Source organism: Bactrocera neohumeralis, chromosome 5 (genome assembly GCF_024586455.1).
Source record: "Bactrocera neohumeralis isolate Rockhampton chromosome 5, APGP_CSIRO_Bneo_wtdbg2-racon-allhic-juicebox.fasta_v2, whole genome shotgun sequence".
Taxonomy (NCBI): Eukaryota; Metazoa; Arthropoda; class Insecta; order Diptera; family Tephritidae; genus Bactrocera; species Bactrocera neohumeralis.
Genome location: NC_065922.1, coordinates 63,395,758 through 63,415,453, shown reverse-complemented (window position 1 = coordinate 63,415,453; position 19,696 = coordinate 63,395,758). Strand labels below are relative to the sequence as shown.

The 19,696-nt window shown below is 33.4% G+C and overlaps 1 protein-coding gene across 5 annotated transcripts; it reads left to right on the top strand.

Moving 5' to 3' along the window:
* The first annotated feature begins 463 nt into the window (after positions 1-463).
* LOC126759411 (leucine-rich repeat flightless-interacting protein 2) lies at positions 464-19,440 on the top strand. Of its 5 annotated transcripts, none has more exons than XM_050474198.1 (7): positions 464-582; positions 1,480-1,613; positions 13,068-13,367; positions 13,432-13,795; positions 13,866-14,021; positions 14,091-14,275; positions 17,445-19,440. In XM_050474198.1, the coding sequence occupies exons 2-7, from the start codon at positions 1,527-1,529 to the stop codon at positions 17,553-17,555; spliced, it is 1,203 nt and encodes a 400-aa protein (XP_050330155.1). In that variant the 5' UTR covers positions 464-582; positions 1,480-1,526; the 3' UTR covers positions 17,556-19,440. The 5 variants fall into 5 exon arrangements, with proteins under 5 accessions (XP_050330155.1, XP_050330156.1, XP_050330157.1 ...); XM_050474199.1 differs by having other exon boundaries at positions 464-593; XM_050474200.1 differs by lacking the exon at positions 464-582 and adding an exon at positions 978-1,419.
* The last annotated feature ends 256 nt before the right edge of the window (positions 19,441-19,696 follow it).

The window sequence follows — 19,696 nt, the reverse complement described above, 5'->3', positions numbered from 1 at the left end:
CAGGGATGTGCCTTTTTGGCATTTTACGAACGATACGAAATCAATCTCATACTAATCGACCCTACTTATTTTTTGAATGAATGAACATATGGAAATTTTAGTACTTAAAACAACTAAACATTTTGCTAATTTATAAATCAAAAAGGATACATTGTTATAAATGTAACAACATTAGTTTTAATTACTTTTGTAGGTTTTGTGTTTTGTGTTTTATGTAAATGTAATTATTTATTAGTTCCCAGGTCTAAATTTTTAACCAACCAACGTTTGTACATTAAGATGTTCGTTAAATAATAAATATAAACCTTTTTCTTATTATACATCTATGTATATATGTTTTGTATATTGATAATTTGTGAACTACATTTTTAATTTGTGTGGCATCTCATTTTCCACAGAAGAGTTTTGGCAGCATTGTTATTTGTGAAAGGGATCTGCAACACTGGAAATCAGCTTTTGTATTTCTGTCAGAGTGTGTGTGTGCCAAAATCTTAAAAACCCGACCGACAAATTTCGGAAAGAAAACACAAAAATAAAGCGAAATACTTCAAACTTTAAATTTAGCAGCAGCAGCCTTGGTTTGTAAGTTAAATGTGCGTTTTCTAGTTACATATTGGACTTTTTAGCCTCTTTGCCGGCAGTGTTTGATGGTAGAAATTTACCGAGTGAGTGACGTTGATGTGATAGATTTCGAACGTACGGGCAGTGTAAGAGGAGAAAAGTAATAAAAGATTACTTGGAGGGGGCGGTAGTGAAGATAATAGTTTCAAACGAATATAAATGTAGAGCAATTAAAACATTTACAAAAAGTGAAACTAGTTCCTAAATCAGTTAATAACTTTGTTATCACCCCATGTAGTTTTTTCTACAAGACTCATGCTTAATGATCTGCTTATTAATGTCCTATAAGAATGACGTACAAAAGTATAAGGTGTTGGCCGCAACTTAAGAAAGCAATATTCTGTTTTGTCAATCTCGTTTTTATTGTTCTTTGTTGAAGAAAAACTCATGTGTCAATCAATGATATAACTTCTTTATCTTTTAAAATAAATCGTTTGAATCTATAAGTTTGAGTTAAAAAATGTGGGTTAAATGAATTAGTCGCCTTAAATGTTATAAGCCTACAACTATTGTATTAAAACATATTGAGAATTCTCTAAAATACTCTGATTGGTCGGTTTATATCCTTGAATATTGTTTTAGTTAACTTGATAAACATGAGCATTTATATATGAACGTATATAAAATATGTCATGAAAGCCCCTAAATGGCTTCAAATTAGAATGAACATTGTCAGTATAGAAGCTGCAACTGGGTGCGACTAACTTCCAATTCGATTAACTATACGGCTATGCGCAAACCAACACCATTATTGACAATTCCACTTTTTCGCTTAACGTTTATATCACAAGTATTTGAGTATGAAATATGTAGATGCACGTTTTTAACGTTTTATATTGATAAGCTTCTATATTCTAGGTTAAATTCTTTACTGGTATATAATAAAATACCAGGTTTTTGAAGATATGGACAGCAGTGGCGCTGTTGGCAGGCGCCGAGGCAATTCACGCATAAATGCTGAAGATCAAGCACTGGATCAAATAGCAAAAGAAGTGAGTAAATTTACTAGACTAATTAAGTTGTACATTTCACTATGGTGAATATTCCCATTTATATGTCTGTAAATACTTGTATATTGACACCCTAAAGTTGTCTCAAACCCTACATATGGTAGGTATACCCTACCTAATTTAAGCTTAAATGACTGGACTATTGTAGCGAAAGAATTCTGCCGAGTTGACAGTCCTTGATCGGATAAAAAATGTGGCTCCGTTCCGGTTACGTAGGCCGAACTGTCGTTGGAACGGTTGAGGTTATTGCTAAATGTTTAGGATAACATTCATCTTAATAATAAAATATTCCGGAACTTAGTATACGTATTAGCTATCAGTAACTTCCATACACATATGTATGTAGTTATACTGCTAAAGCAGAGAAAATTTATTTGTGAATAGAAAAATTGTTTAAAATGTTTTTTAATTACTCAATTAAATACAGAAGTTTAACATTCGTTTCGTAGTGTTTTCACCTTTGGGATCTAGGAACCATATTAACCATATTTTATTAAGTGTATTACCTTATTTTAAAATTTATTCTGTGTATATGTTTTGATTTGTCGGTGATTTGAATTTTCGGTATCTTGATCGGCATTGTATTATATGCCTAGTTTATCCATATATTATTATATTATTTGTTATTATAAAGAATGATACAATTTTAAAAAATGACTCACAATTTCCGCGATAACAAAATATGTTTTAATCTAGCAATTTAAAATTGTCAAATCGGCAGCTAATACAACGAAATTATACTTTCAAGATATAAATAAATCTAAAAATGCTCTGTATCCTGGCATTTTTTTTAGACAAAATTGAGTATTAAAATAGTAGTGTTAGAAAAAAATGTTATAAGAATCATATTTACAACGATGTACAAATTTTAGACCTACAAAGTTCAGTTTAATCCAAAATATTTCCGTTAGAATTGATGTCAAGTGCTTGATTGAAAGGGTAAGGGTAAGCGCAGGAGCGTCAGACCCAAGCAGCTCCACTAAAGCCAGTATTAGGCTTATCATGCTCAATTGTTATTCAATACGCTTCACTGTTTGAAAATCCCTAAAACATACCGTCCACCATATGACAGACTAATATACCAAATCGCAACGGTTCCGAATTTTATTCCAAATAGTGAATTATGCTAAAATTTCTTGTAGATTCCGTTCCTAAGACAAGAAAGCCTATGAACCGAAATGGACCCGAAAACTGTTAACTCAGAGCAAATAAATTATAAAATTCTATGCGATCGCAAAAAAATTATAAAAAAAACATAGTTATTTTAATGTATACATATACATATAACGTCTACCAAAAAACATACCGTGGTTTTATTTACGGATTTGTGTAAAATTTTGCCAGTGTGTTCAGTCCTCCTCGTGAGGTTCAGAAAAAGCAATTGCATGCTCAAAAATTGTTTCAAAATGAAGCAGAAAATACCTATGTTAACCAACCGGTATTTGATAAAATCGACGCGAAATATCTCTGGTGCGCCGCCTCATGTTTCACGTTTAAACATGTACGCATTATGTACCAAGTTTGGCGACTCGTTAATTTCGAAAAATTACCCAGGAAAATGGCCGCCCAGATTATGCGATTTAACGCCTCTAAATTATTTTCTCTTGGAGTATGTTAAATAAGACATTATTTTATATCTTTGATCTTTAATATTGTTAAATGATCATCTAAGCTGGATGAGTTTTTAATTCAGCGAATCTGTTCACCTTTACTAGTTTTCGCTACGCTACAATGAAAGTGAGACATATCAAACGTTGGACCTTTTGAGTAATTTTCATACCTGCCTAGCATATTGCATATACATCTGTAGAAAATATATGTATGTATGGGCCGGTGTACGCACAAAAATCGTCAAGGTATACAAATTGTATAAAAATGCTTGTGCAATAATTAGAGTAGTTCAAAATTCTCTTGAATTATTTGCTAATATAAGAGAGAAGTTATTTTCATTTTAAAAAATTCTCTAGTTACCATATTCTGTAAGGAAAATAAAAATAAATCATAATCATTACTTAATGTAAAATATTATTTGAGATTTTTTTGATTCCCAGTTCTTCTGATCTTGCATACAAGTAAACCCTACATTTGCTAATATAAAATAATATAAAATTCATAGTTTTTACCATAATCTGTAAGGAAAATTAAAAAAAAATCATAGTCATTACTTTATTTAAATAAATATTTGACAGAATTTTTGTTGCTAATTACCTGTACTTCTGATCTTGCATACAAATAAATCATCTGGTCTACCCTAATGCTCTTACCAACATTGGTACGAACATGTGTTTACTAAAGTTACGCAGCACTCCACTATTCGGTACTCTTTTATCCCACTGCGCTCTTTTACGTTCGTTTTTCATCGCTAACTATATCGGTGATTCAACCAGAGAACATAAAACATGCAAACCCAAGCAATCGATCAACCCAACAAACGAACGCAGTGCTCTCTTCTCAAACTTTACTTTTCATTCAAATATAATTTACCATATTTCAAAACGGCGACTTTATATTCTACTTGCTCTGCCATTTGTCGTTTTTAAAATATCGTTGTTGTCATCGACATTTGTTTAAATTTGAGCTCTAGCGCTAATCCCCGTCGACATAGCTCTTCTTCGTACTGGAAGTTCGCACTCTCTAGAGCCAATCAAGCGAGTCTTCAGTCAGTTGCTAGTCGTTGGTGTAGTGAATACGTACCAACCGCATGTCTTCGTACTAAATCGTTAAAAAATCAACAAAAATTTACTTATCACATTCCAAGAGGCAAAAAATTAATAAACAAATGAAAAAAGTGAACAAAAAGAACGTTAATACTGTTTGTTGTTTTTGTAAAATGCTTAAAATATTATATAAGTCTGTGCTATATAAATGTGTTGAGAACTAATTCGTTCGGCGCGCAACCTGCAAAGGCATACTAAAAATACAAATACAAAAACTTAAGTAATAAAAAAAAATTGAGCTCAAGGGCTAACCAGTTTCAATGTGCTACGAAACTCATTTACAAAATTTTTAATGTGATAGTAAAACAAAAAATAAACGAAATTGTCACAATATGTCAGATGCTCTAAACAATAACGTCCTGTCCCGTGTTGGTGATGATGATTGTATGAGCCCAGATTCCACAGATTCATCTAATAAGGAAAAACATCAAACAAACAACGATTGTGGTTTTAATAAAAAGTACACAACAAGCATTAGTACGAATAGTAATGATGAAATCATCGAGGAGGGATTCGACTATAGCGAAGCTGACCTGTTAGACGAGTTAAATGCTAGCGACGACGACCAAGACGTCGACGTAAACAGCGGCGTTAACGACAATGTCGAAAGAAATGCGAACATTCAAAAATATAACACTCATGATCTTCCCATCACACAAGATGCGGACAAGAAGGGTGAAGCATGTGCAAATATTACCGGTACATTTTCTCTTAGTAACCATGTAACCGACACGAATTCTCATGACAATAAAACAAGATCAACGAACGTCGTTGCGAACGACGTCGACAGTGATTATGTGCCAATTGTGAGCACTGATAATGCGCCAACCAGTGCAAGTGATAAGCAAAAAGTTACACCAACTAACTTGGCGTTGTGTAGCGACACCGACCAACCAAACGCAAGTGAAGTTGACGTTGACTCATATTGTCCCATAACACCGCGATGTATAGTTGATGTTGAAGCTGAGCCTAATCCATTGTTAAAAAGTAGTTCCACAACACGCATAGAAAGCAACAATAAAAATGTTGTTGATGATGCCGGAGTTGCTAGCAACAATGATCATGGTGATGAAGGTTATTATTATTCCGATGAGCCCGAAGATGAATTAATTGTACAGTTCCTGGGAGAAGCCAATCGTATTGTAAGCAAATATTTGCATTGATTAGTGCACACATTCATGAGTTTACTCATTTAGGGTAAGATGTTCTGTTGTGCGCATCCAAATTGAATTATTTTTCTTTTTAATATTGGAGACCAAGTATAAACACACAAAAATAGCTTTGGATGTACGTATAGATGACAGCTGGTCTTACAGGCTATAATCTGTTCTTCAATTATGTCACTTGTATATATCTTATATCATGGAGTAGTATCTATAGTGTAGCATAACATACTCAAGATTACCATCCTATGTGATAAAATCCATCGTATTTTCAAAAAAATAATCATTCAAATCTAGTTTCGTAGAGTTTCTTCTCTATTGAATGTATGAAGAAATGTAATACTCGTAATAGCGTACTCGTAAAGATGTAATGAAACATATAACAGTATTACTTCATCGCGCAATGCGGTACATCTATTAACGCACATTTTAGTTCATATATACATATACATATGTATGTATATACCTACATTCAAGTAAATGCTGATTAGGTTTATTTATTCTTTACAAATTACATAGTAATACTTTTTTACTGTACCTTGAATATAAATATGTATTTTTAAATACAAAGATGAAAGTGAGCAAACTACATATGTATGTACATATGTATGTCTATTAAATTGAGTTTAAAGTGATTATAGTAAAATTTTAAAAGTAAAATTTTGTCGGAACCTTTCATACTCTAAATTCAAATGCGTCATTTTGAGCTCTAATCGAAAAAATCTTTTTGAAAGTCTTCAAAAGACGAATTCCCGCAAATCATATGCCAAAAATATTGGCCAAACTAAAGCAAATAAATATAATATAGCTAAAATACACTTTACAATTACAAAAGATTCCTTACAAAAACTGGATCGCTCAGTTTGTATGGCTGCTATATGCTACAGTGACTCGATTTGAACATTTTGTTCAAAAAATGTAGCGTTGCCTTGGCAAGCAATCTACGTCAAATTTTGCTAAAATATCTCTTCAAATAAAAAAGTTTCCGTACAAGTACTTGATTTCGGTCGATCAGTTTGTATGGTTAGGAGATTAATTCCGGATAATAATGTATGCCAATTTCGTGAAAATATCTTGTCAAATAAATACGTTTCCCACAAGAACTTGATACATACATATATATTTTATAGAATTTCCTCTTTCCCTCCGGGTGTTACAAACTTCATGGCTTGAACATACTGATGTTTATATTTTTTAAATCTTAGTAACAAATAGTATTGCGTTATCTAGGACACAGCATGAGTTGAGAAATAAGTGACTCTCCACTTACATTCTATTCTATGAACTTTGAACAGAACCTTTAACATTGAAACTTAAAAATGTTATACGCATTTAAAGTGGGTTGTAAAACAATACTACAATAATTTTTTAAAACAGGCTTAGAAAGCAGCCCTTGGTCGGATAAAATCTTAGTCAATTCCGGTAGAACCATCTGTTGTGGTCTGGTTTCGTTTTTCAAAATAAGTAATAGTATATATATATAATAAATTTATTTATTTTACTGTAAAAATATTATTTTCATACTAAACCGGTTTCTGCGCTTCAATCGGTTTCGTTCGCTTTCATTTTCAAATTAGGACTAAGGTTTTATATTTTTTATCACAATTATTGTTAAATAAACATGGAGACCTGATATTTAAAATTTGTACACTATTTTTCTAGAATATTTAATGATTATTAATATAAATTAACACCGAAATTATAAGCAAAGGTGAAAATTTTATTTGTGTCAGAAACGCCTTTGAATTTTACATAACATCTTTTACAATATATTGAGTTAAACTGCCATTGGCAATGTTCTTATTTTTTTGCCTATCTCTCGATGTGCCATGTATTTATTATGTGTTAATTTCAATTATGAAATTAGTGTTGTACTATAAATGGGAAGTAGCAAAAATTGCACATTTTACTACAAAATGTGCTAAAGTTTTAATTTAAGAAACAATTTCAACGTGAGTAATTATCGTTTTTCACCTTGTATACTCATTCAAACTCAAACTTACTTATGTGTACATATGTATATGTAAGTATGTACTATGTGTCTATAGAGGACGTACGAAGTCATGCTATTGTTAAAGTGGTTACTCTTTGCAGCGCTTAACAGTAAAAAAAGTTGATGATATCGATAATGTAGAACCGGCTGCCCTAATAATTAAATCTGACGCTATATAAAAAATGGTCAAAAACGTCAGTTTCCACAACAGTTGATTAGAGAATGTTTTCTATGAGATTAGCTGTCGACATAACATCCTTTTAAGACGCATTACATTTTCCTGCGAGCAAACAAGTCATCAGCAAATGAAATGCTACGATCGTTTGTGTTTCATTAGATCTCTATATGCTGCTTTTACAAATTATATTATGCAATGCATTTAAATTAATTTATTAACGAGCATGGTTTTGTATATCTTTACACATGTATGCATATAGTACATATGTAGATATGTATACATCACAATTAATATGTATAATGTTCATGATTGCTGCTTGATTATGGCTTTTTTATGAATGTTAACAGACCAATCTTTAAGCAATAATATTCAAAACTTCATCGTATATTTTTAGGCAGATTGTTAAGCTTAGTGATGACGTAATCTTTAAGTGGCAGCGTTTGCTTAGCGTATAACCATCGTCAAATTGTGCAAACAAACATATGTACATGTGTACGTGCACACATTCAGTAGCCGTCCGTGCTTTAATTGAAAAAGGTGTGAAAAAACAGTTTTCGAAAGTGTTACTGCAGTTAGTATAATGCTTGATAAAATTGCTGCTTAAAACTTCAAGCGAAAACTGTGTGTATACCTATGTATGCTTATATACATACATATACATAAATGCTTGGAAATAACTTGCATTCTTTTTATATTTGTTGAAAATAATCTAGCATTTATTTAACGCTTGCGATAAGGCGCCAATATCTCAATGACTCAGAGTTATTGCAATTTTTTGCGAAAGTCTTAAACATTTATCGATTTATAAAACAAAAAAATATAAATAAGCTATTCTAGTAAGCTATATATGTATGTAGGTAATTGAACGAGCTGAGTCGATTAGCAATGTTCGACTGTCTGTCGGTCGGAAATTTCGTCCTTTTATCGTCAAGTTACTGCTCATTTGTCGGAACCAGTAGAACAGCCTTGTAGATCAAGAATTCTTAATTTATCATAAAAAAAATCACGGTTACTTCAATCCGAATAAAATGTTAATAATATTCATATCAACTGGTGATTCAATCACGCTAGCATACATATGTATAGCTGCAAGGCAAACTGAACGATCAAATACATGTCCTTGTATGAAAAACATTTTTATTTTCCAAAATATCTTCATTGACATGGATTATAGTCCAAGACAATTCTACAATCCCCGTACAAATTGTTCAGATCGGACCACTACATCATATATGTATGTACGTATGTACATTTCATTAAAACTAGTTTTTAGTTTTATCAAATAAGTGCGTCGCAATAATTTTCTACGTTAGCGTATGTTTTAACTTCCACAATTTCAATTTTTATACCCTGAACAGGGTATAATAAGTTTGTCACGATGTTTGTAACACCCGGAAAGAAGCGTCGGAGACCCTATAAAGTATATATATAAATGATCAGTATGTTGAGCTGAGTCGATTTAACTGCCATATAAACTGAACGATCGCAATCAAGTTCTTGTGTGGAAAACTTTCACATTTGACAATGTATCTTCACCAAATTTGGTACAGATTATTTTCTAAGGCAACAATGTAATCTCCGAAGAAATTGATCAGATCGGTTAACTATAGCATATAGCTACCATACAAACTGAACGATCGGAATCAAGTTCTTGTATGGAAAACTTTCACATTTGACAATGTATCTTCACCAAATTTGGTACAGATTATTTTCTAAGGCAACAATGTAATCTCCGAAGAAATTGGTCAGATCGGTTAACTATAGCATATAGCTACCATACAAACTGAACACATAGTTACTAAAAGAAATGCACCTGTGAAGGGTATATTAGCTTCGGTGCAGCCGAAGTTAACGTTTTTTCTTGTTGCTTAATTTTTTGTTGTTACTCCTTTCAATCGCACTCTAACGAAATTTGATTGGACAAAGAGATAGCACAACCTTTGGTTATTTGTACAAATTTCATTACTAATTCGCCGTCGTGGAAAAACGAAATTATTTTAACTGTAAGCGTTAAATTAAATTAAAATATTTATGAAATCGGTAGAAATTTGCATTGTACTCTGGAAAGGAAAAAATAATGATTTTTAATCTACACAAAAAAAATCCAACTCAGATTGCCAAAATTATGTATTGTTTGAGAAAAATGGTAACGCCATAAAATTTGTTAAAGGTATTAATTTGCTTAAAAATAAAAAAAAAATGCAAATTTAAACAACGGAATATGCTGATCGATTATGGCCGAAATGTGGTATATGAGAAATTTGGGTTTAGCGTATCCAGTAGACGAAGGCGTCTCAATAATACTCAATTGTTTGGAAGAATAAGCCGAAAATAACTATATATAACAAAGAAACATAAGAGAACAGCTGAACATTGCTGAAGAACATTTAGAAAATGACAGCAAATTTTGGCAAAGTAAATCGTATTGGATCCGATAACAAACCATTTGTTAATCGGCCCAGGGGTCAGACACATAACACCAGATACACCACAAAAACGGCGGGGTAGCGTGATGGAAGAAGCAATAACACAAAACAAAACATTTCTCATAATTTTTCTTAATTTTTGAAGTGTAGCACAAAATATGCAATTGGAAACTCAACATTTTTTTTAAGAACTATTGAAATTTTTTTTTTTGTTTTTTTTTGTTTTCTTTGTATTACATGCTCAATATGTGCATATTCTCTGTTCAAGCATGTTAATCGAAATTAACATTTTAACTTTCTTATTTTACCAATGATCGTCGAACCCAAATACCGGATTACTATTCGATTCCCAATTCGTATAATTTGAGACACAGAGCATTCAATTCTTCAGATTGGCGCAGAGCTCAGAAAATACTCATCAAGTCACTTCTTATTAACAGCAGCATTATTCATAAAAAATAGTGTTTTTTAACATATGAAATTAATCCATCTCACTCGCTGGTAAATTAATAAACGTGTAATTTTTGATTTGCTTTTCATACCCTGTATTTCTTCTAGAAACTCACCCAATATCTTCAGGTTATGTGGGAAACTCCTATGCCCCCTTTTTCTTTTTTCAAATTCTAAAAAAGTTCTCGAAACATGTTTTTCTACAGAATATTGAAGGTTGTTCAAAATGTTTATGACTGAAGTAACATTTTTATTATATCTAATCTTTTATATGTCATTATTTACCTTTCAAAGTAATAAGTGTTCTATTTCCGTCAATTGGTCTTCAATTGTTTTGTTGCCGTATTTGTGTATACTTCAAACAAGAATGATTGAAAAGTTCCTATATGCTTCTATCATTCTTGATACTATATAAGGTATATCGGAAAGTAATCGAAAATTCAATGAAATGTCACTGGATCTCAATTATTTATCTGTATTCGACCACTTTGTGTTCAAAGATAAGTTCTTATTTAACAAGAATGTTAAAAAGTTATGTATACTAAGTGAACTCCATACTGCACAGCAGTCTATAGACACCAGATCAAGGCCCATGGATCTATATATGTATCAGAATGGGAATCATAATAGCACCCAACAGGATTCTGGAATTTTTCAAAGTGATGGGCGAGTCTATGTGTCAGAAAGAAGAGGAAAACTTTAGTATACCGTCTCAGAATTTCAGGAATAAAATGGGTATGGTCGGATAGAGGAGGTTCTCTAGATTAAGAATATATATAGTTATGGTATAGCCGTGGGAAACTTATAGTTTTCAAGATATTTGCGTTTAAAGTTGAAAATTACCACCACTAAAAGAACTAAAAGAAATAAAGAAAATATATTATACCCAAAAAAGGTTTTTTGCAGTTGTCTATCGCAAAAAATCATTTTATTACCCACAACTGGGTTGTGTCAAGTTTTTTTTCGCGTAAAACGCCTTTTTTGCGTTAGCGGCCTTCGGCTGCGCTTCAAAAAAATAACCTGGTCGGTCCAACACCGGGGTCTGTCAAGATTTTTTTTCGCGAAAAACTCCTGTTTGCGTTGGCAGCCTTAAGCCACGCTTCAAGCAAATAACTCTAGTCTAGTCATCAACGAAGTGTGTGATCTGGCGTTGTCCTGGTGGAACACTACACCCCTCCTGTTGACCAATTATGGACGCTTCTGGTCGATCGTCTCCTTCAAGCGGTCCAGTTCGCAGTAGATGGTAGAATTAAGCGTCTGGCCATATGGGAGCAGCTCATAGTGGATGATTCCCTTCCAATCCCACCAAACACAAAGCAAAACCTCCCTGCCCGTCAATCCCGGCTTAGCCACAGTTTGGGACGACTCACCGGCCTTCGACCACGACCGTTTTCGCTTGATATTGTCGTATGTGATCCATTTTTCGTCGCCAGTCACCATCCGCTTCAAAAATGGGTCGAGTTCGTTCCGTTTCAGCAGCATATTGCAGGCGTTGATTCGGTCCAGAAGGTTCCTTTGCGTTAAATCATGCGGCAACCAAACATCAAGTTTTTTGTGTATCCAGCCTTCTGCTGGTTAAAATGGTTTGGTGACTAACTCCCATCTTCTGGCCGATGTCACGAGATGCCACATGCCGGTCTAACTCGATGTTTTCCATGGTGTTAATACTGGTGCCTAAATATACGAAATTATCTACAACTTCAAAGTTATGACTGTCAACAGTGACGTTTTTTTGATGACAGGAGATATTTCTTCTTGCCCTCGTTCACTGCCAGACCCATTTTCTGTGCTTCCTAGGAGGATGGAGTCATGTGTAGAAGTTCACGCCAGTGAAGAAAGTTCTCTGATCGCCATTCACTTGGGAGTCCGTTGGAAGGACCAAGTGGAGAAGGACCTGGCTTCGCTTGGAATATCCACTTGGCACCACGTAGCGAAAAGAAGAAACGACTGGCGCGCTGTTGTTAACACGGCTATAATCGCGTAAGCGGTGTCTACGCCAATTAAGAAGAAGAAATAAATTTACAGGCATACTAGAAAAAAAAGAACTGACTGCTTAGGCCTTTTGTATAGATACATATTAATTTACTTATATGGACATTTCAACTCTAAATTATCTTTAATAGTATAGGAGGTATATGTTTTCTTATATTTTCGTAGTCCAGTGTTGCTATAGCGGTATGCAAATCACATTGAACGATGTGTCGTTGTAGCAGTTTATTAGGTGTTGCATGGTCAGGGTGTCATTATAGTTCATGCAAAGTGGTGGTGATTCTTTTGAAAGTAGATATCCATGCGTTAGTCTCATCAAAACAACTTGCTGATGTTTTGTCTTAAAATTCGATTTGCTGCCATATTGTTGAGATAACTGATGCATAGTTTTATAATGAGCATTAATTTTGTTTTCATAATTTGAGACACGTTGTTTTTTAATGAAGTTTGCGAGGCACCTTTTAATATCTTTTTCAATGTAGTTGTAAAAATACTTTTACTTATATTCTATTAATTACAGGCCGAGGCCCGTTTGGCTGCTCGACGACAAGCGCGTGCTGAGGCACGCGAAATACGGATGCGCGAGTTGGAACGTCAACAGAAGGAGCAAGAGCAAAATGCAGACCGTGTTTTTGACATGCATACCTCGAGCGGCATCGACCCATTATCGCGGTCACGGCTCGCCACCGGCGTCGGCAGTTCACCGCTCGGTGCAGTGCTTAACAGCGCACGAGCCAACTCAATGTCATCACGACGCAGCAGTGAAGACTCACTAGAGGAGGAAGGCCGCAGTCTGCGTGATATACGACATGAACTCAAGGTAAGTGTAGGAAACTAAACCGGAAAGTGGCTAACTTTACGAATTTTTTTCTATTAAAATGCAGGATGTTGAGGAAAGGTTTCGAAAGGCCATGATAGCCAATGCACAGTTGGATAATGAACGCGCTTCGCAAACGTATCAAATACAACTCTTGAAGGATAAACTAGAGGAAGTGGAAGAATCTTATGCGCAGCTTCAGCGTGAATTTAAGGATAAGTCACGTGATTGTAATGCGCTGAAAAGAAATCTGGATAAATTAAGTGAAGAGCTTAAATTGGTGCAAGGTCAACTAACTGAACGCGACCAACTAATCGCGGATCAGGGGTTAGTTATTGTAGCCGTAGAGAATGAAGACGGTACCGACGCAAAACGTGCTCTAGTCAGTGTTGAAAATGCTCAGCTGTTAGGTTCAGTGCAAGGCTCATTAGGTTTGTATTACTATACGGTGTACATAAATACATTGCAAGAATGTGTATATACAAATATTTATGCTGCCAGATGTGCGACTGAAAAAGTTCAGCGAGGAGAAACAACAACTTTTAGCAGAAGTGCAAAAACTGCAGGAGACATTAGAAAATTACAAGAGCCAAGGCAAGGGCCGGTCCAATTCACTTAACGGTCCAACAGGTTCTGACGAGGATTATGAAGCTCAGAGTAAGAGACAGCTTAATTGCTAAAATTATTTCAGTTGCTAACAAAGTTTATTTTGTAATTCATACTTAGGGGAGGCGAATAAAATAATATCAGACTACAAGTATAAACTGCAAAAGGCTGAACAAGAAATCGCCAGCTTACAAGCAAGCTTGGCACGTTCAGAAACGCAAGTTATACGTTATAAAAGTACAGCGGAAGCGGCTGAAAAAGCTGAAGCTGAACTTAAAATAGAACGGAGAAAGCTGCAAAGAGAAGTAAGAAATCAATTACATTATTATATATACTCAAATAGATTTATTTCAAAATATTTATTAAAATATATATTTTTCCAATTTAATTTAGGAATTATTAGTTATACATTTTTGGGATGAATGTCATTGCCAATAGATAAGAGTAAATCGTTTTTATAGTTATCTAAAGCAAAAACCTAAATGCTTCAATCCAAACATACATAAATAATTCATTAAGAACCATGTTACTTACGGTATAGTTATATATATTTCAAAATATATACATGTGATTTGTTCCCCGATTTTCCTAATTAATAAAAGTTCTAACTGTATCGTTAAGTGCATGAAGAAAAATATGTGCTTAGAAGAAAGTATCATAAAAGAAATCCTAAATATAGGCACAATTTAGACGAAATATTTCAGTAAAAAAATATAGTTCAATTATAAATTTATCGTGTTTAATATTCAAAACAATTATTATTTTCATTAAGCGAAAAATAAAAAAATAGTTGCTATATACTGCGTTAAAAAAGGGCACGTACTGATTCATTATTTGAGAGATACACATATAAGAAAAAATGCACTTCGCTAGAGAGAGAGGGAGCTAGAGAAATAAAATTCAATTTATTTAATGCATGATTCTTTTTGAAGGTATATTTTTATGAATATAGTTTCCACATAGCCACAGGTGTCACGAACACACACTCACTCAAAGAGAGTTTAAAACCCATTCTGAGTGGAATTAAAGATGCAATTTATTTAAATGTAATTGGACGCATATCATTGAAAAAAGTGATTTTATCAAATAAATTTCAATGATCATAAAGCTATTGAGCTATTTAGCATCATTGTTTGATAAGTTACCTTATGATTTGAAAATCATCTGAAAGCTGCTCATTTGTAAAAATCGAAAGGCAACAATAAAAAATCACTTATCGTTCACTTAAAGTTTTGTAATACTACTTTTAATATTTTTTTCTAAATTGGCAATGTATCCTTTTTATACTCTTGCAACAAAATTAAGATAATTTGACGAAACTTGGTGCGAATGTTGATTGGCAAAAAAGTGTGGATAGATTATCGTAATCGGACCACTACCACGCCCACAAAACTCCATTAAACGAAAACCTATAAATTGTAATTTGACACAAAGGATTGCAGTAGCATGGGGCACGTCAGAGTGGGAGCTATGTTGCCTGTTTGAGCTCCTAGGGACCGTGGAGGTCCTCTGTTGGCCACTCGGGGTGAGTGGCGGCGCAGCGCTCGAACTATGTGCAGATTGCACAGCCGTAGAGGCAAGTGTCGCAGTATTGCGTAGGCAACTTGGGGCCACGTAACTCGTGGTCCACTCCCTGTGAGTCTTAAGGCCTGAGCAGATCTTAAGATGGCTCCATCCATTGCATGTATTACACCTGACCGAGGTGGAGTTTGGATGGAGCCTTTTTGCGCAAACGCAGCAGAAAAATTCCTCCGGGCCCGGGTTGGAGTCAATTCCAGCACGAGTCAGGAGGGTACGGAGCAACTCTGCTGCAAGGCATTGCTCCAATGACGACAAACATAAATTAACACTCACCGATCCAAACGGGGTTAGATAGCCGAAAAAACAGCGCTTGGTCGGATAAAATCCGAGTCAATTCCGGTGCGGAGAACCGGCTGTCGTGGGAATCGTTCTTGGGGTCAAACCACCACCCATCGCAGACGAAGAGCTCGAGTTGCCGCGGGAAACGCGAGTGATCCCAGCGCAACTTCGTTCTGGATTTTGTAGCAGGTTAAACTCCTACTTATCCAGAATAGACCCTGACATACCCAATGTATGTCCAGCATACAACGAGTCTCCGCATGACACTGACCACCTCTTTGCATGCCCTACCAACCCTACTCATCTAACACCCTTTTTCATTTGGACCGACACCGTCGAACCACGTTTCCTGGGCCTCCCGTTAGATGACGTCGATGACAACACAGATAACCCTTACCATCTTAACGGGGATTGATAACCGTTAAAACAACAACAACATTGAAATTGGATAATAATCCGCCCACACCCTAGATAGGGGTATTGTTAAAACTACTAAAAGGGGCGATAGATCAATAACTAAATACGCCAATGACATTAAATTTTACCCCTAAGATGATATATAACGGCTTTAAAGGAGCCGGACGAAAATTTGACAATAAGCGTCGCACCGCTCTACCGATTTCAACTAAATTAAGTGTATAACATTCTTCTAATATTCCTATGCTACAGTGTGAAATTGATATCAGCCTACAACCACACCTACTTCCCATATAATACAATTTTTTATTTTATTTGATTATTTCACTATCTAGTATACAAATCAAGAAGCAATTAATATAACAAGATAAAACTTTGAACAAAAAATGCCTTGAAGTATGCAGCTTATGACTTTAGGAACCGAATATGTATACCAAATGCTTATGGTTGACTTTTCACCGAAAAGATCGGTCAATGTCTGAGATATTTTCTTTCTTGATAGTAGTATGTCTATGTGTCTTAGGGCACAATAGACCTAAGGTCGCGGTGCATTCCTCAATTATTTATCTATATGTTACAAATAGGTGGAATCGGGTCAATAATTCCCTGAGCGCCAAAATGTCTCTAATATAAAGATTTTCGAACTTCCGGGTGACTTTATACCCCATTTATCGGCAAAAATGTGAGTTATTGTAATAGAAGTTGTGAGAGCGTGCATATTTATACTTGGAATGAACAAATTCGGAAAATTATTACATTTTTATTACATAAAGTAGAAATTTTAAATTTAATGTTTCTTATGAAAGTATAGTTTAAGTTTTTTATCATTGCATACAGTTTATTCTGAGATAGGCGTGTAATTTTTTAACTACGTGAGGATCAGCGGAAAATCGCTCATGCATTCATTCGTGGTTTCCCCTTTTTCACTAATCAACATATGTATATAATAAATTATAATATTTTATGCGCCTTGACATTTTTATTTTTATTATGTCGAATAATTTTGCAAGTATTTAAATTATTATTATTTTTTTCGTTTGTATTTTGTTTTTTCGGTTAAGTTGGTTTTTTGTTACAATGCATTTTCTCAAATTATTTATGTATTCGATTAACCTCAAAGTGTTGTATTTTTTATGAACTTATTTTATACAATGTAAAGTTATTGACAATTGCTAAATTACATATTTTGTTTTATAGAATCGTGAAGCCATGGAACGTATGGAGGAATTGGAAACTTCAAATAATCACCTGCTGAAGCGACTAGACAAACTAAAGAATGCTAAAAGCGCTTTGCTTAAAGATCTCTGACCGAAATCCATACATGCAACAACGACCAGAAACACTTTCAGCATGGATAAATGCCAACATAATGGCGAAACTTTAGTTAGATGCGAAATCTGTAAACAATAAATCAGAATACATGCATTCACTTAGTGACGTCAATATACAAACATCGGAGCAAAATTGAAGATGAGTCAAGAATTGTGTGCTAAATTGAAAAAGAGTAAATGAGAGTGTTAATGATATGCGATATTAGCTAAATCGTTGTCATTTAGCATCGCAACATGGATAGTCAGAAAACAAAATTACATACATATGTCGCCTAAAAGTAACAGCATAATCAATTTAATATTTATTAACATACATAAATAAAAGTTAAGTCCACAACACATACAACATTTATCTATAGTATGTAAGTATGTATATTTACATACATATATTAGGATCATATTGTCAGTAGTTAATAACAACAGGAAATGTCAAAAGTTTTTAAGTTTGCTTAAATATAATACTAATTAATATTGAAAAATTTTATTGAACTTTAAACAAAAATACCTATATAAAACAACAACATTATATTCCATTATGACAACAACAAAAAACATGACAACTGAACTAATACAAATGAATTGCCTGCGCATGGATATTCTAAATCGATGGACTTATGCATAAACACACATAAATACGTAACAAACATACGATGAAAATATGTACAGAGAAGAAACATAAAAATCTTGAAACATCTGCTGAAAATAAATTCATATGCGGATAAATCATGAAATTATGTCAATAATTTACGTTGCCTAAAATTGCATAACCACCCGGAACAGAGAAACATTTAACTAATGCTATAATCGGTTTAACCAGAAAGGCGTATAAAAGCATACTTTTTTTCAAATGCAATGTTAACGTGTCGGAGAGACATAAAAAAGCTTATTTAATTTTTTAATCTGTTTTAGAATTTATTTTTTATATTGTTTTAACATTATGAATAATCGCATCTGTGGATCTTCTTCAACCAATGTAGTAATTTTAAAATACAATATGGTTGGCAAATAAAAATGGATGCTATGCATTTTTTGTTAAAGGAACTAAAGTGAGATATTTGTTTCTGTGATTAAGAAATTACCACTCAAATGAAATGTTTTTATTATTTATAATTCAATTAAAATCAGTTAAATATTTGTTTTTAGAAATTCTTCGCAAATTAAAAAAAAAAAATAATAATAATATGCATGTGGTCTTATTGTTTTCGAATTTATTGTTTTCGATTAGCAGTATTCAAATATTGTATACATATTCACATGTTTAAAACAAATTTTGCCATTATTTGGATACAAATAATTTCAACTGTGTATTCTCATCAACAACTTTAACGCCATGATAATTAAATTTATATACCATTTATTTACTAACATTTTGTGGTTAAGTACGATTCTCAATTGCAAAAATCAGTTGCGTCTTCAATTATATATTTATTTTTATCAGTAAAAGTTGCCTGTTGACAACAAAAAGTAATTATAAAAAAACTACTACCACACATCAAGACTAAAAATATTAAAATTAAAGTACTTAAATTTTTTTATATTACGAAAGTGAAAAAATGCTTGGGAAAAGTCGTTCCGAAATTGAAAAATGTTGAAAAACATCTTGCCAAGCGTATATTTAACAAGATACGGCATCAAACACAAAAAAGCCTGGCTACTTTATTTACTTTTATCGCAAATACACTACACATTGTTAATATATTGATATTGATTATGCTTCGTCCACATTTAGAGAGATGTGCATAAAGGCATCAAGAGATTAATTAATATGGTTCTACGTAATTTAATCGGAAATTTGTAAAAAAAAAATTAATAAAATATTATTTAATTAAAAAATAAACTAATTTTAATACACATCTTCAAAATATTTGTTTAATTTATTTTCAAATAGTTGTGTGGGTAACTATTGTAGTACATTTTTCAAAATAATTCTAATAAAAATACATATATTATATTCTTAATTTGCAACACATACTTAATTAAATTAATTTTATATTGCTTTAAAGGGTGAAATAAAAATCGGTTTGCAAATGAATAGGCCACTGAACCGAACAGCCATAGTAGAGCAACCAGAGGGAATTCAGTAAAATGTGGTGCGTACCATCATTCTATAATTAAAGC

What these genes read in the sequence shown, in the direction of transcription:
- LOC126759411 (XM_050474195.1), top strand. Translation starts at nt 4,681, where the DNA reads ATGTCAGATGCTCTAAACAATAACGTCCTGTCCCGTGTTGGTGATGAT. An exon ending in CGAGGATTATGAAGCTCAGA is followed by an intron (nt 14,022 to 14,090) that starts GTAAGAGACAGC and finishes ATTCATACTTAG; the next exon opens with GGGAGGCGAATAAAATAATA. An exon ending in GGAGAAAGCTGCAAAGAGAA is followed by an intron (nt 14,276 to 17,444) that starts GTAAGAAATCAA and finishes TTTGTTTTATAG; the next exon opens with AATCGTGAAGCCATGGAACG.